The 18,809-nt window shown below is 39.8% G+C and overlaps 4 protein-coding genes across 6 annotated transcripts; 3 read left to right on the top strand and 1 right to left on the bottom strand.

Annotated features, from left to right (window-relative positions):
• The first annotated feature begins 243 nt into the window (after positions 1-243).
• LOC143446337 (uncharacterized) lies at positions 244-1,474 on the top strand. Its single transcript, XM_076945930.1, has 2 exons — positions 244-702; positions 736-1,474. The coding sequence occupies exons 1-2, from the start codon at positions 460-462 to the stop codon at positions 1,453-1,455; spliced, it is 963 nt and encodes a 320-aa protein (XP_076802045.1). The 5' UTR covers positions 244-459; the 3' UTR covers positions 1,456-1,474.
• A 1,416-nt stretch (positions 1,475-2,890) lies between these two features.
• LOC143446338 (uncharacterized) lies at positions 2,891-4,021 on the top strand. Its single transcript, XM_076945931.1, has one exon. The coding sequence runs from the start codon at positions 3,143-3,145 to the stop codon at positions 4,016-4,018; it is 876 nt and encodes a 291-aa protein (XP_076802046.1). The 5' UTR covers positions 2,891-3,142; the 3' UTR covers positions 4,019-4,021.
• Positions 4,022-4,170: 149 nt separating this feature from the next.
• LOC143444883 (uncharacterized) lies at positions 4,171-5,596 on the top strand. The gene is made up of 4 exons (XM_076943679.1): positions 4,171-4,275; positions 4,391-4,747; positions 4,798-4,983; positions 5,036-5,596. The coding sequence occupies exons 1-4, from the start codon at positions 4,171-4,173 to the stop codon at positions 5,594-5,596; spliced, it is 1,209 nt and encodes a 402-aa protein (XP_076799794.1).
• Positions 5,597-6,733: 1,137 nt separating this feature from the next.
• On the bottom strand, positions 6,734-18,665 carry LOC143445418 (hepatocyte growth factor-regulated tyrosine kinase substrate-like). 3 transcript variants are annotated; one of them, XM_076944509.1, is made up of 21 exons: positions 18,497-18,665; positions 13,565-13,728; positions 13,207-13,299; positions 12,043-12,166; positions 11,918-11,970; positions 11,166-11,234; positions 10,964-11,085; positions 10,764-10,842; positions 10,486-10,677; positions 10,281-10,373; positions 10,060-10,188; positions 9,723-9,939; positions 9,444-9,616; positions 8,766-8,912; positions 8,589-8,649; positions 8,428-8,504; positions 7,759-7,848; positions 7,636-7,681; positions 7,412-7,494; positions 7,169-7,303; positions 6,734-7,101 (listed from the first exon to the last, which is right to left on the bottom strand). In XM_076944509.1, the coding sequence occupies exons 1-21, from the start codon at positions 18,519-18,521 to the stop codon at positions 7,021-7,023; spliced, it is 2,253 nt and encodes a 750-aa protein (XP_076800624.1). In that variant the 5' UTR covers positions 18,522-18,665; the 3' UTR covers positions 6,734-7,020. The 3 variants fall into 3 exon arrangements, with proteins under 3 accessions (XP_076800624.1, XP_076800622.1, XP_076800623.1); XM_076944507.1 differs by lacking the exon at positions 18,497-18,665 and adding an exon at positions 15,208-15,369; XM_076944508.1 differs by lacking the exon at positions 18,497-18,665 and adding an exon at positions 15,208-15,369 and having other exon boundaries at positions 6,734-7,098.
• Between the last annotated feature and the right edge of the window lie 144 nt (positions 18,666-18,809).

Below are 18,809 nucleotides of genomic sequence, written 5' to 3'. Positions count from 1 at the left end.
TGTGACAATACGAACCGTGGAGTAATCTTAGTCTACGACTAAGGAATGCGCGAAGCATACAAACACAAGTAATCAAGATAAACGAGGCGAGTTTAACACAGGAATTTTCATTACACTGCCGATTATTGCTATTGTGTGCAGACTCACAGGGTAGTGTTCATTTCTTTACTTTGGCCTTGTTTGTACTTTCAGATGATAAGTAATATTACCCTGGGTTCTGTACTTATAGAAATCACACACACATTGTTCACTAGCTGTTCTTTTCATCTGTTCGAGTGATGATATCTTTCTACCCGTTCAATATAAGACTTCCAAGAAATTCGTGTACCTTTCTAATATTTCTATTTTGATGAGAAGTTGGAAAGCTGTCTATGAGCATGCCAGGAATACTTTTAGAAAATCCCACAAGATACTAAACATGATAATCAGCGGACAGAAGCAATCGAGAAACTCCAGAAAATGAACGAAAGGAAGCGGGAAGCTGACGAGCAGTATACTGTATGCACCCAGCTGTGCAACATGGACGCTTCAACTCAACGTTCTTATGTGTCGGCTCGGTCTTCCAAGGTTAGCACTTGCTCAAGCTCTAGAAGGAAGAGACTGCGGCAAGCTCGAATTGACGCAGAACAAGCAAAATTTGAAGCACAGCTGACGTTTGAGCAGGATATGATTGAATCAAAAGCTGAAGAAGAAAGACTTGAGGCTGAAGCGAAGGCTGAAGCTAAAAGACTTGAGGCTGAAGCTAAACAAAGGATCCAGAGGAAGGAAGTCAACTTTAGAATTGCAATGTCTCGTGCTGAGGCAAGTGTGAAAAGGGCATCCCTGGAAGCCGAATCTGACGATGACCTGCTGGATACGTCAAGTATGGGAAGTGCCAAACCCATTACTGGAGCCAGGAAGTTTGCAAATGTTCCAGCAGGATTGGTGAAGCCTAGAACGACCTATGGAAACCCCTATCAAGTTACTTCTAACAAACTTGCGATGCATCAAGTCCTCCATGCAGAAGAAACACCAAGATCAGATGAAGTGGGCAGGATGTCAACCTTAAGGCCAACTGTCAACGCCTTTACTTCAACAAGATACAATGAACCAGATAAGACGAGCACCCCTGAAATGCAGGACATACCTGTGGCACCAACAAAGATAGCCACAGGCCAAAACGAACCGCAGGCTCGATCCAAATCACTTGACGTGTTCAAGAAGAGGCCTATATCTCAGTCCGTACCATCTGACTATCAATGTGACATGATGATGTTAGTTGGCATGATCGAAGAAAATAGATCGATGACGCAAAGATCGACCTTGCCAAGGAGGGAGTTGGAGAAGTTCGATGGCAACCCCTTGCAATACTTTGTGTTCATGAAAGGTTTCAGGGAGACAATTCAAAGCCATATTGCTGATCCTGCCCAACAGTTACGGTATCTTATTGACATGTGCGTCGGAGAGGCACATTAAACCATTAAGGGTTGCATTTGGGTTGACCCGCCTGAAGAAGGTCTGCGTCAGGCCTTTACAGTATTAGGAAACCAGTTTGGTAGGCCTGAAGATGTTGTTGCGGCGCATCTCCAGTCATTGTTTCAAGGACCTCCGCTGAAGGGAAATGAGAAAGATCTTCGCAAACTGTATAATGATATGTCCAATTGCAGAATCTTGAGTGCTTGAGGCATGGGATCATGCTGCTGAACTTGATAGCCACTCCACATTGAAGCAGATCTTCAAGCGGCTACCATATAGAATGCAGGAAAGCATCACCCATGATACAAACAGGCAAATAAAGATGGGTAAAAGACCAACCTTTGATCATCTGCTCATTGACTCATTGAACAGAAAATGCTCTCTTATAACAACATATATGGACAAACCATGTCCAGAGCCAAAGAGGAGGAAAAAACCAACCGTGTGCCCAAGACACGGAATCTGAAGACATCTAGGTCTTATACCTCTCAAGCAACTGTTGAGAGAAGTGAGAAGAGGATGGAGAACCTAGAAATCTCTACCAGAAGGTCAAACAAGGCTTGCATTGTTTGTCAGGGAGGACATTCCATTTGGAGGTGTGACCAGTTCCAGAAGAAATCTGTTCAAGACAGACGTTGCCTTGTTAGAAATAGTGGACTCTGCTTCAACTGTCTTGGACCAGGGCATCGTAGCACTGATAGTAAAATGACGAAGAAGTGCAAGACATGCAATAAGTTGCATCAGTCATTACTGCATGTGGATATGCAGTCAACATCTGAAGAGGAGAAGCCTAAAGAAGAAAAGGATTCAACTGATCCCGTTTAGTCAGCGGAATCCTTTGGAATCGACACCAACCATCATGGTGCAAACAACGTGAGGCTGAAAGTGGTCCCTGTCAGAGCATGGGGTCACAACATGCGTAAGCCTGTGGAGTGCTATGCATTCCTGGATGAAGGATCAGACACTTCATTCTGCAGCGATCGTCTTTCCAAGCAACTTGGGTTACAAGGACCCAAGGTTCAGTTGCATATGTCATGCATAAACGGTGAGGAGTCACAACAAAGTAAGATGTTTTCACTTAGCATTCAGGGTCTGAGTGAAACGGCTGTCATTGATTTAGTAGAAGTCATGACACTTTCATGCTTGCCCAAACTAAAGGGAAGCATACCTACCAACAAGGACGTGACACGATATCCTTGTCTTGAAGGCCTGCAATTTCCTGCCATACCTGCTGGTGGAGTGGAGTTGCTCATTGGGGCCGGTGCAAGGAAAGCACATGTCATTCATGCGGTCAGGTAAGGAGGTGCCAATCAGCCAACAGCAATCAGAACTGGGTTGGGATGGACAATGGTTGGACCAGAACCTGCAACCAGAAACAGAGCCGTTTGCCAGGTCAACTACGCTCGTTGCGACAACCGCATCTTGCACGAAAGGATGTTTGATCATGACTTTGTGGAGGATGAAGACCCAGAAGATCTTGCTTACTCCGTCGACGATATTCGCGTCATGCATAAACTGAAGTCATCAGTTCAGAAGAAAGATGGACGATACCAGTTGGGACTTCTATGGAAAACCGACAATGTCACTCTACCATACAATCGTTTTCTGGCTGTGAAGCGATTTTCATATTTGAAACGCAAGCTTGAGAAGGACACGAGCTTGTTTGATCAGTACAAAAAGAAGATCAATGAACTTCTGCAATCTGGCTATGCCAAGAAAGTTCCAGAAGGTAGGTCAGTCTTGCAATGCAAAGAGAACATGGTACATACCTCATCACTGTTGCACTGGAGGGAAATTCAGAGTTGTTTACGATTGTGCTGCAAAGTACAAGGGCACATCACTCAACGAGAACCTGCTGCAAGGTCCAGATCAAACCAACAGCCTAGTAGGAGTATTGTTACGATTCCGCCAAGGAAAAATTGCATTCACTGCGGACATCAAGGGCATGTTCCATCAGGTGTTGATGGATCCTGAAGACTGTGATGCCCTGAGGTTCCTGTGGTGGCCAGATGATGACATGACGAAGCCACCCGCTGACTATCAGATGCTTGTTCACCCATTTGGAGCAACATCTTCACCGTGTTGTGCTAGCTACGCATTGAAGAAGGTAGCTGAGGATAATGAGACTAGTGCCAGTTTGGAAACACTGTCGACTGTCAAACAAAACTTTTATGTGGATGACTGTCTCAAGTCAGTCGATTCAGTGGAAGAAGCCAGTCAACTTGCACAGGAAATTGGTCCATTGCCTGCCAGTGGAGGATTTCATTTGACGAAATACCTGAGCAACTGCAAGGAATTACTTTCGGCGGTTGATCAAGATGACCTGATGCCATCGCTTGTGAACCTGGATTTAGATGAGATACCAGTGGAACGAGCCCTTGGAGTCTATTGGAATACTGCTTCTCATGTTTTCGAGATCAAAGTAGATGTTAAGCCTAAGCCTTCAACACGTCGAGGAATTCTGTCGATGATGAGTCAAGTTTTTGACCCTATGGGTTATGTTCAGCCCTTTTTCCTGCCAATCAAGAAGTTGATGCAACGACTATGTCAGATAAACATATGATCCTGTTCCCGAAGAGATGGAGTAGGCCTGGTTGAAATGGCTGCACAGTTTACCTGATTTAGAAGCCATTACAATACCGAGATTCTTTAATGGAGCTCTCCAGAATCCTGTAGTGGAACTGCACTGTTTCTGTGATGCAAGTGAGGCTGGATATGGTGCAGTTTGCTATTTACGGTTTGTCGATTGTGCCACATACCATTGTTCTTTCGTTATTGGAAAATCTCGTGTCTCACCTTGAAATCTGTCACGATACCAAGGTTGGAGTTGTCAGCTGCAGTAGTCGGCGCAAAGTTGTCACGTCTGGTTGTCAAGGAGCTGCAGTTGAAGATAAAAAGAACAGTTTACTGGACTGACTCTACCTCCGTGTTGCAGTACATTTCAAACACTTTGAAGCGTTTTCAGACCTTTGTTGCTAACCGACTCAGTCTGATTCCCAAGCTGTCCATTCCGTCACAGTGGCGACATGTCGACACAAAGAGGAATCCTGCTGACATTGCTTCAAGGGGATTGATGCCAAATGAAATCAAAAAAGCCAAGCTGTGGTTTCATGGATCTGAGTTTCTGTGGAATACCGATGGTCAGTGGCCTGCCAGACCAAGCAGCCTGCCACCTCTGCCAGATGATAATCCAGAGTTGAAGGAAGTGAAAGAGGTCAACTCATTTACAGCCATAATCGGAGACAACAGTTTCAGCAAGCTCCTAAGACGTTACTCACTGTTCCACAAACTGGTGAAAGCAGTAGCCTGGCTACTGCGTTACAAACGTATGTCATGTGGAAGCACTTTCGAAAGAAGAACATTGTTGAACCAAAGCGAGGTTTGATATCGACAATGGAAATGGAAGAGGCCACAAAGGAAATTGTCAGACTCGTTCAAATGGAGTCATTTCCAGCCGTAATCAGGACACTGGGGAAGTGTCAAGAAGAGAACTCACCCAACCAATCCAGGGGGCAATGGGAGAGAGCCGTAAGGTCGTCAAGTTAAAATTATTGGGAAAGCTTAACCCTTACTTGTCCAGCGGGGTCGTCTTCAAAGATCTCAAGTTCCAGATGACATAAAACATCCCATGATACTTCCCAGTCGACACGAGGTGACTGGCCTTGTCATGAACCATTATCATGCCATGCAGGGGCATTGTGGAACATTACATGTATTGGCATCCATCAGAGAGCAGTTTTGGATTGTAAGAGGCCATTCAGCAGTCCAGTATTATCTGAAGCGCTGTCTTCCATGCAGGGTCTGGAAGGCGAAAACAGGAGAACAACTTATGGCACCACTGCCGGGAGCGAGAGTTACACCAGGAAATCGACCATATACTAACACTGAAGTCGACTGCATGGGACCTTTAATGGTGAAACAAGGGCGTAGCCAGGTGAAACGTTATGGATGCATCTTTACTTGCTTGGCTACACGTGCCATTCATATAGAGATCGCATTTTCGTTGGAAACTAGTTCATTCATTAGTGCATATCGAAGATTCATTAATCGATGGGGTTCTTCCACAAAGAAGATTTTTAGCGACAATGGATCCAATTTTGTTGGAGCTGAACGTGAGCTACATCAGGGTATCCAGAGATAGTTTCAGTTTGGTACTATTGATTTATATTGCTTGCCATAGATTTACTGACTGACTGCCAATGTTAATACTGTGCCTCATTGCCAGGTTCTTCAGCATTTACGCTGTACACACTTAACTACCTCTTAGATTTGTTGATGTTGAATGTACCCGAATCCATCATCGCCTGTGATCATTTGTAAGATGTTCTTTCTTCATTTGCCATCATATGTAGCTTATTAACCATTGTAGTGTGATCGTGTTCTGATCTTTAGCCTCGTGTTTTCTTTGTCTTGAATTCCTTTCATTAGAGCTGATGAGCCGTGACCTGCTTGCTACCATGTGCTGTAATGCCCAGTTTCTCTGTTTAGCGCATCAGTTTAATCCCAGCCAATTTAGTATGTATTGCAGTTGTTAGCCTGACTTGTTTGAGTGAATGTTGCATGCAGTATGATGAGTTAGTTGCCATTCAACCTGTGGTAATGCCTATATTTGTTAGCCATGTGATTGAGACCAAATTTTAGACTCACAGGGTAGTGTTCATTTCCTTGTTTGTACTTTCAGATAATAAGTAATATTACCCTGGGTTCTGTTCGAGTGATCATATCTTTCTACCCGTTCAATATAAGACTTTCAATATCCACTTTATCCAGGGTAGGGTTGAATTCTGGCCTGAAGGACACCCCTTAGGTCATAGGTGTCAAACTCCCGGCCCGCCGGCCACATCCGGCCCGCTTTACAATAAAACTTGGCCCGCAATGCTATTTTATACATTGAACTATTTCCGGCCCGCGAGATCATTGTGCAGTATAACTTACTTTTTTCAAGCAAGAAACAAGATTATAACAAATCGCACAATACAGCAGCACAACAGTTGCCTCATCATACGATAGAATAAATCGATTTATTCCCAGCCAAAACCGTCAAAAAAAAACAAAAATTTGGTGCTGTTTCGCTGACTGTTCCAATTCATATACTCGTGTCACGAAACGTTCAATCAAGTTTTATCCTTACGGCCCGCGGCGTTAAATAAGTTTTGAGTTTTGGCCCCTGGTGCGATTGAGTTTGACACCCCTGCCTTAGGTGATCGGCATTTATAAATTTGCCGGTTACTATAGTCACCTCCTTTTTCGCGAAATGGTATGAAAACGATACCTCGTAGTTGATCGAAATAATGATTAATATAAACAGAAAAAAACATACGTTTCAGATAATCACATGAATTCCACATATGACATAATTATGAACACCGACCATGAATACTGCAGTCTTATGCCAGACAAAATCGAATCTTAACAATAAACACACTTAATCCAATGTTAAACACACAAAAAAATCAACTTATTTTTGTGGACTGCCCAGCCCTACACAGCCCAAAGAGTTATCAAATTCTGTTGCAAAAGTCACCAAGCATCGTCAGTTGGAAAAACCCAACGTGGTTATAATGGCTAGTCAAATGATATCAGGGGTTCTTGAACATAAGGCTGTTGGGCTGTAGGCTGATTGGTTGGAACTCCTTGCATGTCCTGCTACAAAAAGAAGTCATGTTAAAAATAACATACGTCATACCATACTGTGCTATAGCAAAACACAAACCTGTGAAATGGGCTGTTGCTGGTACATGTGCTGTTGTTGCATCTGGTAACCAGACATGGGATCGGCCTGCGCCGTCATCATCTGCTGTGGGTTCTGACCAGGTTGTGGAGTCGCTGGTGGGGCAGTAGCTACAACCTGGAGAATTAATAGATCTGTATTACGCCACGTACTTTCCTCACAAAATGTGCTTCAACAGCAGCCGCTAGGGCACGTAGTAAACTCTTCTATTGGTGTAAAACATACCTGCTGCTGTAGGGTAGGGGCACCTGTAGCGGACACAGTTTGGGTCGGTAAAGCTGTGTTCATGTCAGACATGTTGTATGCATCTGTTGCAATAACAAATGAGCATTTCACGACATATAAAACAGTGAAATGAAAGATAAATTTGCTCTAAACTTCCTGGAACTCATAAAGCACTTAGCAAAATAAGTTCCCACTAAATCATGTATCGTATTGCGACAACTTACCCATGTTTGGTTGTACACTTTGCATATTAGGTGTAGTAGTCACTCCCTACAAATAAGACTTTGTATAAACTTTCTAACTACAGCATCGTTTTGTATTACACATTAAACAACACAGAAACTTACTGGTTGCTGGTAAGCGCTTGTGTCGTAAGCACCGGTATTGTTAAAATTGGCAGGAGCATATCCTGCGTTGCCTTGTTGCACTGGTGTATACTATAATAAACATCATGAGGGTAATTAAATGCATCATGGGTACCGTATTTATTCGGGCATTACTCGCGATAGCGCGTTTCTCATTTATAGAAGCACCACATTCAATATCTAGTGAGCTTTAAATTCGTTCTCTTCTTCATTGCCACCGATCTCAAATTCTTCACACACCCCATACTTTTTCGTAAATATTTTCGACTAAAATTCTACTTCTATATCAGGGGTGGGCAACATACGGCCTGCGGGCCGGACCCGGCCCGCGACGGGATTTTGAGCGGCCCGCAGACAGTTCAGTTTAGCAGTTCAGTTTCGATTTCAGCAGCTATTGAAGTACATTATTCATTAATAACTTCATTAAATACTGTTTTTGGTCTCTATGCTTAAAACTTAAAGTTTACATTAAATACGATTTATTCGTTGCATAGGTGGATAAATACACGATTAATGTATCGATTCAGGAATCCGGCCCGCCAAGTACTTTATTTTCTCATATCAGGCCCGCCGACCGAAAAAGTTGCCCGCCCCTGTTCTACATGAACAAACATGGTATATCATGTGTGCAATATAACAAAAAGCACATACCATTGTTTGAGGTTGATAGGGCTGAGACGATTGACCACGTTGTTGCGGAACATAACCACTATACGGCATATACGGGCCTGGATTACCGAACATGATTATTGGTTAGTTTGAAAAAGCTGACAGTGTTTAATGATGAAAAAAAAATTAACAGAAAAACCTACTTTGTTGTTGCGGTACTTGCTCCTGTCCGATATCCCCGGCAGTAGTTTGAGGAGGAAGATACTAAAGTTAAATATTTTTTATTAAAACAATATCATCTTGTGGTGATATTTGTGATTTAGTTATACCAAATTGCTGCAAATAACTATAGCATGTAATAGTGTTTTGTCTTCTTTCACCTGGGTGTTGTAACCAGCAACAATCATTGATGGCTGCATTGCCCTTTGCTGGATGAACTGCTTTTGCTGCTCAAGTCTTGCCTGTCTCGCTGCTTCTTGCTCTTGCATACGTTGCAAAGCAACTTGCCTTTGGTAAGCCAAATATTCCTTCATAAAGATTATAAAGTTTAAAATGCAGCATATATCTCAAGGATTTGGTTAGTGCAGGGGTTCCCAACCTTTTTATGTTCTCGTACCACTAAGCCACCACGGATTGTCAACACGTACCACTATTTTCAAAACAACTAATTTGATCCAATATTCGCACAGCAGCATTGTATTAATAACAATGACAGCAGGGAGCAAGATCGACAAAAGTAGCTTACTGAGTGCAGAGAATTTAGTACGGAAAGAAATAAAAAGTGTTGTTCGCATATTTTAGCAACTCAAAATTAAATTGTTATACTACTATACTGTATATCGCATGAAACGGAGAGCTGCTCGCGTACCACCTGAAAAGCTCCCGCGTACCACTAGTGGTACGCGTACCACCAGTTGGGAACCCCTGGGTTAGTGTAAACAAAAGTGTATCAAAAATCAAAGCGCACTATTGTCCGAATAAACTGGTCTCAAAATTTTGAAAAAGTTTGTCGCTGTTAGGCGAATCAATGAATGGAAAAGTTGGCAATTGAAAGTCACCTGCTTCTTTTGTCTCATAAGCTCAAGTTTTTTAGCCATCTGTATCTGCCTTAGCCTTTCTGCTTCTTCTGCGGCTCGCCTCAGCTTTTCTGCATGTTCAGTTCGCAGTGCATCCAATGCAGCTCTCGCATCTTTCAGCTGAACGAGCTTGTCTTGCAGAGCTTCTTGGTGTACTAGAAAGAACAGTTTGTGGTCTGAATAAGGGCCACAATTCATAGCTGTAAATATATTCAATATTTAGTTTACAATTCTTCTGTTTTGAAAATTCGAAAGGTTTACATCGTTTTTCTTCCAGTTCATTCATAAACTGAATCAAAGTGGGATGCATGTTGTTTATGCTTTGGAAAAGTGATTGCACAGTTGAGTCATTGGCAATAGAACGTCCACGCATCTTGTCAGAACGCATCCGGTTGACAAAAATTTCAACACTGGTCTGTAGATTGCGCAGTAGCTCAGAATGATCGGGAATTTCATCATTTCCACCATTTTGAAGCACCTGAAAAGTTTTAACTGCTGTCTACTTCCATGATGGCGTGAAATCATCTTCATTTTAAAACAAGTTAAATTACACATGACACCTTTAGCAATAAATACTCAATTAAATCTGGAACCCTACTTCCTCCTGTTTAGCTGGTTCAGCAGGATTTTCCTTTGCAGCTTCAATGACACCAGGTTCATTGTCAACAATGTCTGCTTCTTTCGTAGACTTTTTCACTACCCTTTCACTTGATACAGAGTTTACTTCCTGCATATAAACACGAAGCTTATCAGTCTACTAACATACTTCACACATACACAGCAATACTGTATACAGTAATTCAGTGATTATTGTTCTACTTTATCCGGTTGCTTTTTCTCCTGTTCAACTTTCTTTTTATCCCAATAAGACCTATTTAGGTAACGTGCCAGATCGGGATCCACCACAGGGTCCTGCAAAATAGTTATACAAATGTGAATAATTATAATTCCATAGGTTCACAGAAACTCAATTGTTTCAAGCCGAAAATTTCACTTCAAAAATTATTTGCAGCAACTATCTTACAACAGTGTGCGGTTGGGTAGGTACAGGTGCTGATGCTACAACAGGCTTGTTAACAGTTCCATAAACAGGATCACTCGTAATCTGCTCCTTGCGGATCCTCTCTCTGTTTGCTTGCTCATCTAAAGAAAGAGCCAATGCCAGTTGTAGTTCTTCCTCTTCCTTCAAAGCTGCTTCATCCCGCTTAGGAGGCTCCTACACAGATAAGGAAAATTTCACAAAATGTTTAATGAGAATACAAGTTGAACATCATATCATGGAAGAAACTTTTTAGTGTTCACCTGACTTTGCTTTGCAAGGGCACTGCTGAGATATTCTGCTGGAAGATCTGACTCCAATTTTGATGATTTGGCAGATATTCTACAATAAGCATTATGGCATTAAACAAACAATCATCAAACCTAGATTTTGTATTCATTTCAACCAAGATAGACTAGCTATCAATGCGTATAATCAGCTTCCTTTTTAGAAAAATACTAACTTTAGGGTATTATAGCAAGAGTCACAAACGCGAACTTCTTTCTCTATCCCAAACTTTGGTATGATCGCTTGCTTGCTTGTGCATTTTCCACAAAAAATTCCACCACAAGCACGGCAGTGATGCTAAAATTAAATAGAAAAGCAAAAGAATAGTTACTAACAATAGACAAGGGGTACTTTATGGATTGAATGCAATGTTTTACCTTTCTGGTAACCAGTCCAAACTCTGACTTGCATTTACCACATTCATCACCATCAGACCAAGTTGGTGCCTAAAAACACATTTTCACATAAGACGTGCATATGTATAAAACTTACATTGCATACAAATAGCAATTGAAAAGTGCAAAAAGTTAAATCTGAAGCACTGAAAAAAATTAGAAACTTGCCATTGTAAATTAAATGAAGCATAACCGCAGTAATGATGAGTTACTGTTTTTATATTTAATAAACCATGTTTCTGTTTACGTTTCTTTCCTTTCCTGTTTCATCAAAATGGTAAACATTAGTGCAATTCATACTGCAGATTATAAGCTCCTCAACTCAAAGCTGAAGGAACCAATTAATTACTTTGAGTTATCCAAAAGTAGTACAATTTATATAACTGTACAAACCTTTGATCTAAATATTTACTTTAAATTACAGGCTAGCTGAAGTCAATTTCCACTTGCAATTAAAAAAAGGATAACAATACTCGTACATGGATTCCGAAAACGCAACTTTGCGACCTTTTTTTGTACACGAGTTATTGCTAGAACTGTTTTCACAAAATTGTGCAGGGAACAGAAATGATGTCACTCAGGAGGGTCAATGTTCAATCGCATTTAAATCAATACTAAGTACTTAAAAGAAGGTTGTTTCAGCGAACTTTGTCAGCATGTTCGACATTGTTAACTTACAAAACCACAAGATTTGATGAGAAACTGATGATATAATATTTGTAAAATTAACCTACTTTTTCTGACTTAAACATATCACTTGTATCCGAAGCGGGTGGAAAATTGAAACCTGCAAACAATAATAATCAATTACATTTAAGCTAACTGGTATCTTCTTAATATCTTCAGACATTGAACTAACCCTCTGCCTTCATTATGTTGTAAAGGTTGGTTGCAACGTTAAGCTTTGTTTTCTCCTTAAAACCAATGCCCCAGGATTGTATCATTTCTAGCAATTTATTCTTGACTTTGTCTGAAGTTGAGTTCTGTCAAAACATATTTGAAAGTGAAAATGCAGTTCATGAAGTAAGATGGTGGGAAGTATTGGTGAGTCAGGTTTGTGCAATAAAATGAAGGACTATTATGTAATAAAAAAGATATATAAAGATGATTTGAGTATATACATATATATATATATATATATACAATAAAACACGTGATATGAGGTTAATGTAACTTAAACTCATAAAATGAAAAAGTTAACTCCGGCATCAAAACTTTGTTTCAGTTGCAGTAGAAGCCACTTGATATAACTATGGACAATATGAATGGCTAACTAAAAGATCTTTGATCATTAACATAACTAAAACAGTTAACAAGACTAATAAATCCTGCCTACATATGATACTAAAGTTTGACTAAACTATAACCTTGCATTTGTGAATAAGCAATTTACCAATCCCCTCATGGACATCTTAGTTATCTAGCAGTATTTAGAGAGGTGCCTTTTTATTATTATTTTGATAACGTCACAATTCTATATAAAATTATTCGCTTAATTATATGACCTAGCTTGGGACATTATCACTAATTTTCCTTTTCTGCCATGTTTTTTCCCTTTCCCGAGTTGTTTGTTGTTTAAACACTGTGTTGTTTTATTTAGGCATTACTGCTATGGGTGTCGCCCCTCACTTCCAACTTTGCCTGTTCGGGATGCGTATTTTCTGTCTAAATGCTGCCTGTTTTTAGCATGTTTGCTATGTGCCTTGCGGCAACTGATTTCATCTGCAACAGAATCAATTGTTTTATCTGTTGCTGGTGTGAGTATCTCCCTTTCCACATACAGTAAAACAAAAAATTTTAAATTGTCCAAAGACTGAAACACATTCTTGTCGATCATAATCTGGTTATTGTGGTATAACTCAATGTATAATTGTTTGTTCCCAATGTTGTTACATAAAGCAGCATGTACTGAACTAGTTATGGGCACATGTGATGATTTTAAATAATATGATTTTTCACTCCTAAATTTAGTTTATCGGTATCTAGGTGGATTGTATTTGTATGCTACTGTTCGAAATATCACCTTTGCCACTTCTTTAAGGCTTTCCATGTAAGATTCAGTTATAACCTCAGTGTGAAACATATCTCCACAGTTTTTCATAAGAGTGTCCAAGACCTGAACAAAGTAATTAATACAAAATTTAATATTCTTGTATCTCTGAAACACCACATCAAATATATTTTAAACAGAGAAACATGTGCCATATAAAATATAAGTGAAAATTTGACAATGACAATATATTTTGGCATCACAAAAGTCGATTCATAAATGTTGTTTCAAACAATACCTTTGAATTAATTATGTATATTTGAATTGATAAAATATTTTTTTCTCAACACTGAATGCCAGTTTTTATTAACCCAATAATCTATTAACTTACACTTAATGAAAAAAGTTGTACATGTGGATTCTTTTCCTCAATGACTCTTGTTTTAACGATGAGAGCAGCTTCTCTTGGTTTTATTTCGCCACCACGAATCATATCACATAACTGCAACATGCTGTCCAAGTCCGGCTCCAGCAACAAATTACTGGTGGCCTTGTCTTAGAGAAAAAAACGTTGCCAGATTAATACTTAAAACATATCAGAAAAAAAGTTTTATAGATATGTATTAACTGACAAAGACAAGCAATCAACATGTCACACAGTAGAAATTATCTATGATACGTAGACACATTTGGTGCATAACAACACAGCTGTTGACAAGTCCTGTTTGCAAATCATGTATTTAAAAAGGAAATAATTTCACGAATAGTGACTTTGTATATGAAAACACTTTCAGTACAGTGACACCACAATTATGTGCCTTGAGCTCAAACAGTTGTATATAAGAACACTCACAAATAAGTTAATCATACTGAGGTGTTACAAAATAAGAAGTTATTATCTAATGCGTATTGGTATAAGCAAGGTGGTTTGAAATACTGTTGAGTAAGCATTGTTTTTGTGATGTAATAGAAATGCACTATGACAGTTGCTACCAGGGTCGATTTTAAGTGTTTTGGGGACAATGAAAAATCTTCCTTTGGGGGCCCTTATGATGTCATTTATCCTAACTACACTGCAGAAGTTCCCGCCAGATTTGATAATTTCCAATTTATTCAAAGATCTGCAGACACATACATAACATAACCTTACATTGTGGTCTACCTTGTTTTGTGTCTCTGCTAAAGTTTACAAATAAAGGGAGAAGTATAGCTTATGAACAAAAGTAACTGATATGATGTAACAACTGAAAATATCAACAATGTAACCGAACCATCAGCCTCAAGTTATGATGCCAATTGTAAAGTGCCAAACGAACTGTGTGGCAAAAAACTTGCATCTACTTACAATTGCAGGGGTTGCACTGGGGACATTGCCTTTGTTTACAATGCCACTTTCAGTACAACGCAACAGGGTGTGCGATGCGTTGAAAACGAGTCTTGGGCCAAAAGAAAAAACTTGTTTAGGAAGTTTCAGTGTAGAACTTGCAATTAAGCCCTAGGTTTGATTTTTGTCTTTTCGGGTGCTTGTCATGTCGTCCTTTAAGCAGTGTTAGTGAAATTCATGCAATTAATTTCTTAGCATTTAGTGCGTGACAAGAACAATAAAAAAAACTGTATAAACTCGTTATTGTTACCCAACAGCAACAATTGAAAACTAATCAACCATTTCTTTTTTCTTTACAAACCACGAAACACATATATTTATTTTATGTTAATTGCGTAAACGCGACTTTTGAAATCCTACGTTTAGGTCACTTGTAATAAACTTTGATTCCTTTCCGTCATCTCTTACTGCTGTTTTCACATCAAATTTAAATTTGCCATAAAACCGCATGTACCTTACATCACCAAAATAAATGGGACAACTGCTTCTTAAGTTATGGAAATCCCCAATTTATGTAAAAAGTTACCCTGAAATTTAGAAAGTTAAGTGCCTAAGGTGATGCTAAGGTTACCTACTTTTGCTGAACCTTGACATTATACAACAGTAGATTACAGTATACTTAAAAAAGGATATTAATGGTACGCACTTACCAAACACCTTTTCAAAGTTTGATTTGGAGCGAAACATTTTTCCAAAGAACTGGTCTCACAAGTTATAATGATAAAATTATATCAAATATCACAGCTTATATGACAATGTATAATAATAATACAGAATAGATATAGTCTTCTAACTCTGTAAAAACATCAGAGACTCGGAGTACCGTCTGTATTTCATAACAGGATCCGCCGGGATCATGAGTGTGCAGCCCGCTAACTCATGTGTGACCCCGACACCTATTCAATCCTTCTACAGTACACCAGTGGACATCTAACACTTGCAAGCTACAGATCTATTCCCTACTGGAAAACTTGCTTTCAGTGTGCTGGATTGATGTAGAGATTGATTGTAGGTTATGCCCGAACTGCATACTATGGCAGTTTTTGCCGAGATCTCGGGTGTGCAGAAGCAACATTCTGGTGTGCATTACAACTCGTGGCCCAAGGCTGACTGGCATTTCTATAGGCAAGGTGTGGCTCCATATGATAAAAATTAGTGGAAGAAATCAATGTTTTCTGTTTTGTTTCCGAGATATCGGTTTTGAACACTAATTTTGCACTATAAATCAGAGCAGAAGTTGGTGCTCAATGCCGTTTTGCAAAAAAATCTTGGCTGTGCTCTTGACATACTCTGCAGTCTGGGGTCACGCAGCCTGTTATAATTGTTGTTAAAGATATGCGGTTAGGTTAGGAGAAGGTACACGCAAAAAGTTGATTTGAGCTATTTAAGGTTTTACAGTAGTTAGCTTAGGATAGGTGGGCAATACCACGGAACTATAGTATCAAATTATTGTAACGCGGTACTTTTTCAGTACCAATACTGTCAGTACTTTTGAAAAAAGTAACAAATCTCTGTACCAAATTACTTTTTTCAAGAAATTTCAGTCGGTCCCGGTACTCGTTACTTTTCACGTGAATATCTCAAAATTTTAACTAGTATGTTTTCAAAAATACACGTTAATTAATCCTTAATACCAATTTTAGCCTCTGTTGCTCTTCTTTAGCTTAAAAATTTCATTTAAAATTGCAAGCGATTCAGGTTACATATATGTTTGGATCTTTACCGTTTGGATAATAACGGTAAACATTTCATTTGCAGCAGCATCTTTTACACAAAAAGGACAAGAAACTGTAAAAATAGCTTTGAATGCATGAATATTTACAGCAAAATAGTGGCAGGCATAAATGTAATGTCAAAATTTGTGCCACGCCAACTTCATACACATAATATAGAGTATAGGGCTAAACGGCATTTTTCCGAAAAAGCCTACTTTCTGTGCCAGAAAAATTCGATGCATCAAACAAACTTTCCAGTTGGGGAGTAATCTAACAAACTAGGCTGTCAAAAAATCCCAAAAGCGAGATAAGTGGATGAAGCTTTGATGATGGTAAACATTTTCTGAAGCTTTTCTATTGACTTTTTCCATGTAATGATTAGGTTAGGCCAGGACTATAGGTACCATAGGCCCAGACGGCATTTTTAAGCATTTGTACTATAGATTTTTCCTGTTTAGATTCTTGACCGTAGGCTATTTCTAGTTTTATAAGAATACAAGGATGTTAGCACCATGGTCTACTTTTTACTCCCCATAGGCGTTATAGTCAATGGCAAAAAATAAAAGATATGATTGTAATAGACCTAGGCCAGGCTACAGCAGAGTATCGCAATAGCATTTTTTTCCAAAACGGTATGGCACCCCAGGGCAAACAGGTATCTACAAAAGAAAACAAACGGAAGCACCGATTTATTCCGATTTTTATCTTATTTTGTTCTCGATTTTTATTTCTTCTACCTTGCCTGCACAAACGCCGGGCAGCCCTGGGCCGCGAGTCACAATGCACAAGCACCAGCTGCTTCCTTGCACACCGGGATTTTGCTTCTGTACACCCAGGAACTCGGCGAAAACTGCCATACTCTGCAGTCCGGTCCAAGGCTATAGCTCTGTAATGTTATTTTCCCGCTAGTCTCTACACAACTGAAATGCGGGTCGAGGCCTAGCCTAATATACAAGTACACAACCAGATACAAATATAGTATACAAAGGTATCCTGTGGTTGTGCACTTGTATACTAAACCCTGAAATTCACCACGTTTGGGCCTCACACTGCTACATCGCCAACATCGGTCAACCTCAAATTCAGTTCTTCCATCTCATTATTCTGGTCTGGTGATCTCTCCTCTTCTGATTTGTCATAATAATCAGGATGGTGCATAGACATCGGAAATATAAACAACTAACAAAAAAGAAAATCACTTTGGACCATAGACACTATGTAACTAAGTTTGGACAACACATTTATAAATATTCATATTAATATTTATACTGTAGTCGTCGGATTCAGCTCGTAGTCCGACCATACCTTCGTCTTTATTCAAGTCAAGTATACAGATTCTTGTGGCACCCCATTAGTCTCCGAGGCCTGCATTAGAATGCGAAAAGATCAGGACAAAATCACTGATTTTATGCAGGAAAGGACTGATCTTAAGATCAGCTAGCGCTGCATTTGAAAGGCTACCGCCTTATCTTGAAAAGAGAAAAAAAAAGCGAGAAAAAATTTCAATGTAACGTGGCGGTGCAAGTTGCGAATATGGCTCGGCAGAACCAAGTGATGTTGAAAGAAGTGTAAACACAGATGACACGGAAGAGTTGGGGGAGGACGTGGTTATTGAAGTCGCTTCCTTTCTACCTTTTCTTTTATCTTTTTCCTCCTGCTTTGTTTTGGCTTCGAAAAACTTAGTACTGTTTCATGCGGTACCTCTCCAGGCTATATTCTATTTTTTTACAGTTTGCTATTATGTGTTTAGGTCGATGTCGGTTTGGGTCAGAGAGTGGGCCTACTTCAGTTGGTGTTTCAAGTGCAGCCTCAGTTTCAAGTTTCAAGTGCAGCCTTTTTCCAGTGTTAAGCTATGGCGAAGGTTAAAGCTGTTAAGTTTAAGAATGGGAAAACGGACGCGCAGTGAGAAAATTACCACGTGCGAGGAGTATTCTGAGGGCGCTAATCAGCGACAAACCAAGAAGCACCCAACGGCCGCTTTTATAACAACTTTCATTCCCCGGCAAGAGTGAAAGAGGGGCGGGAAATGACTAGGAAAACATATTGTGATCTAACAAAAACATGCTTCAACGCCGAGGTCAATTAAAGTATTATCAACACTATCAGCCAAAGGTGGCTCAGACACGCCAAAAGCAAAATCGCAAGGAACAATTCTGCAGGACGGGTCGACAGCCCAGAGCAACCTGGGCCCAGCCCTGACTATGATGTAAAGTTGAAAAGTTACCTTGCATAGGTTGTAGATAAGACATATCTTCGAAACCTGTAGTCGGAGGTCCCCAGAATAATGGCGAAGTTTAAAGCTGTTAAGTTGCTCCGTTGCTGACTCTTCACTTAAAAGGCTGCTGCTCCATTTGTATGTTAGCATCGCTCATATATAGAAAAAAAAAACGCTATTACTTACCTTAGCCATGGTAACTATAAAAAGTATTTTAGTCGCAATGTTTGGTACTTTCTATAATCTTTAGAAACAATTTTTGTCAGTACTGCAAATTTATTTATTGTAGTTTTTATGGAATTTGGAAACTGAGAAATCTGAA

Source organism: Clavelina lepadiformis, chromosome 2 (assembly GCF_947623445.1).
Source record: "Clavelina lepadiformis chromosome 2, kaClaLepa1.1, whole genome shotgun sequence".
NCBI lineage: Eukaryota > Metazoa > Chordata > Ascidiacea > Aplousobranchia > Clavelinidae > Clavelina > Clavelina lepadiformis.
The sequence above is the reverse complement of the archived record's forward strand: the minus strand, read 5'-3'. Positions and strand labels throughout refer to the sequence as shown.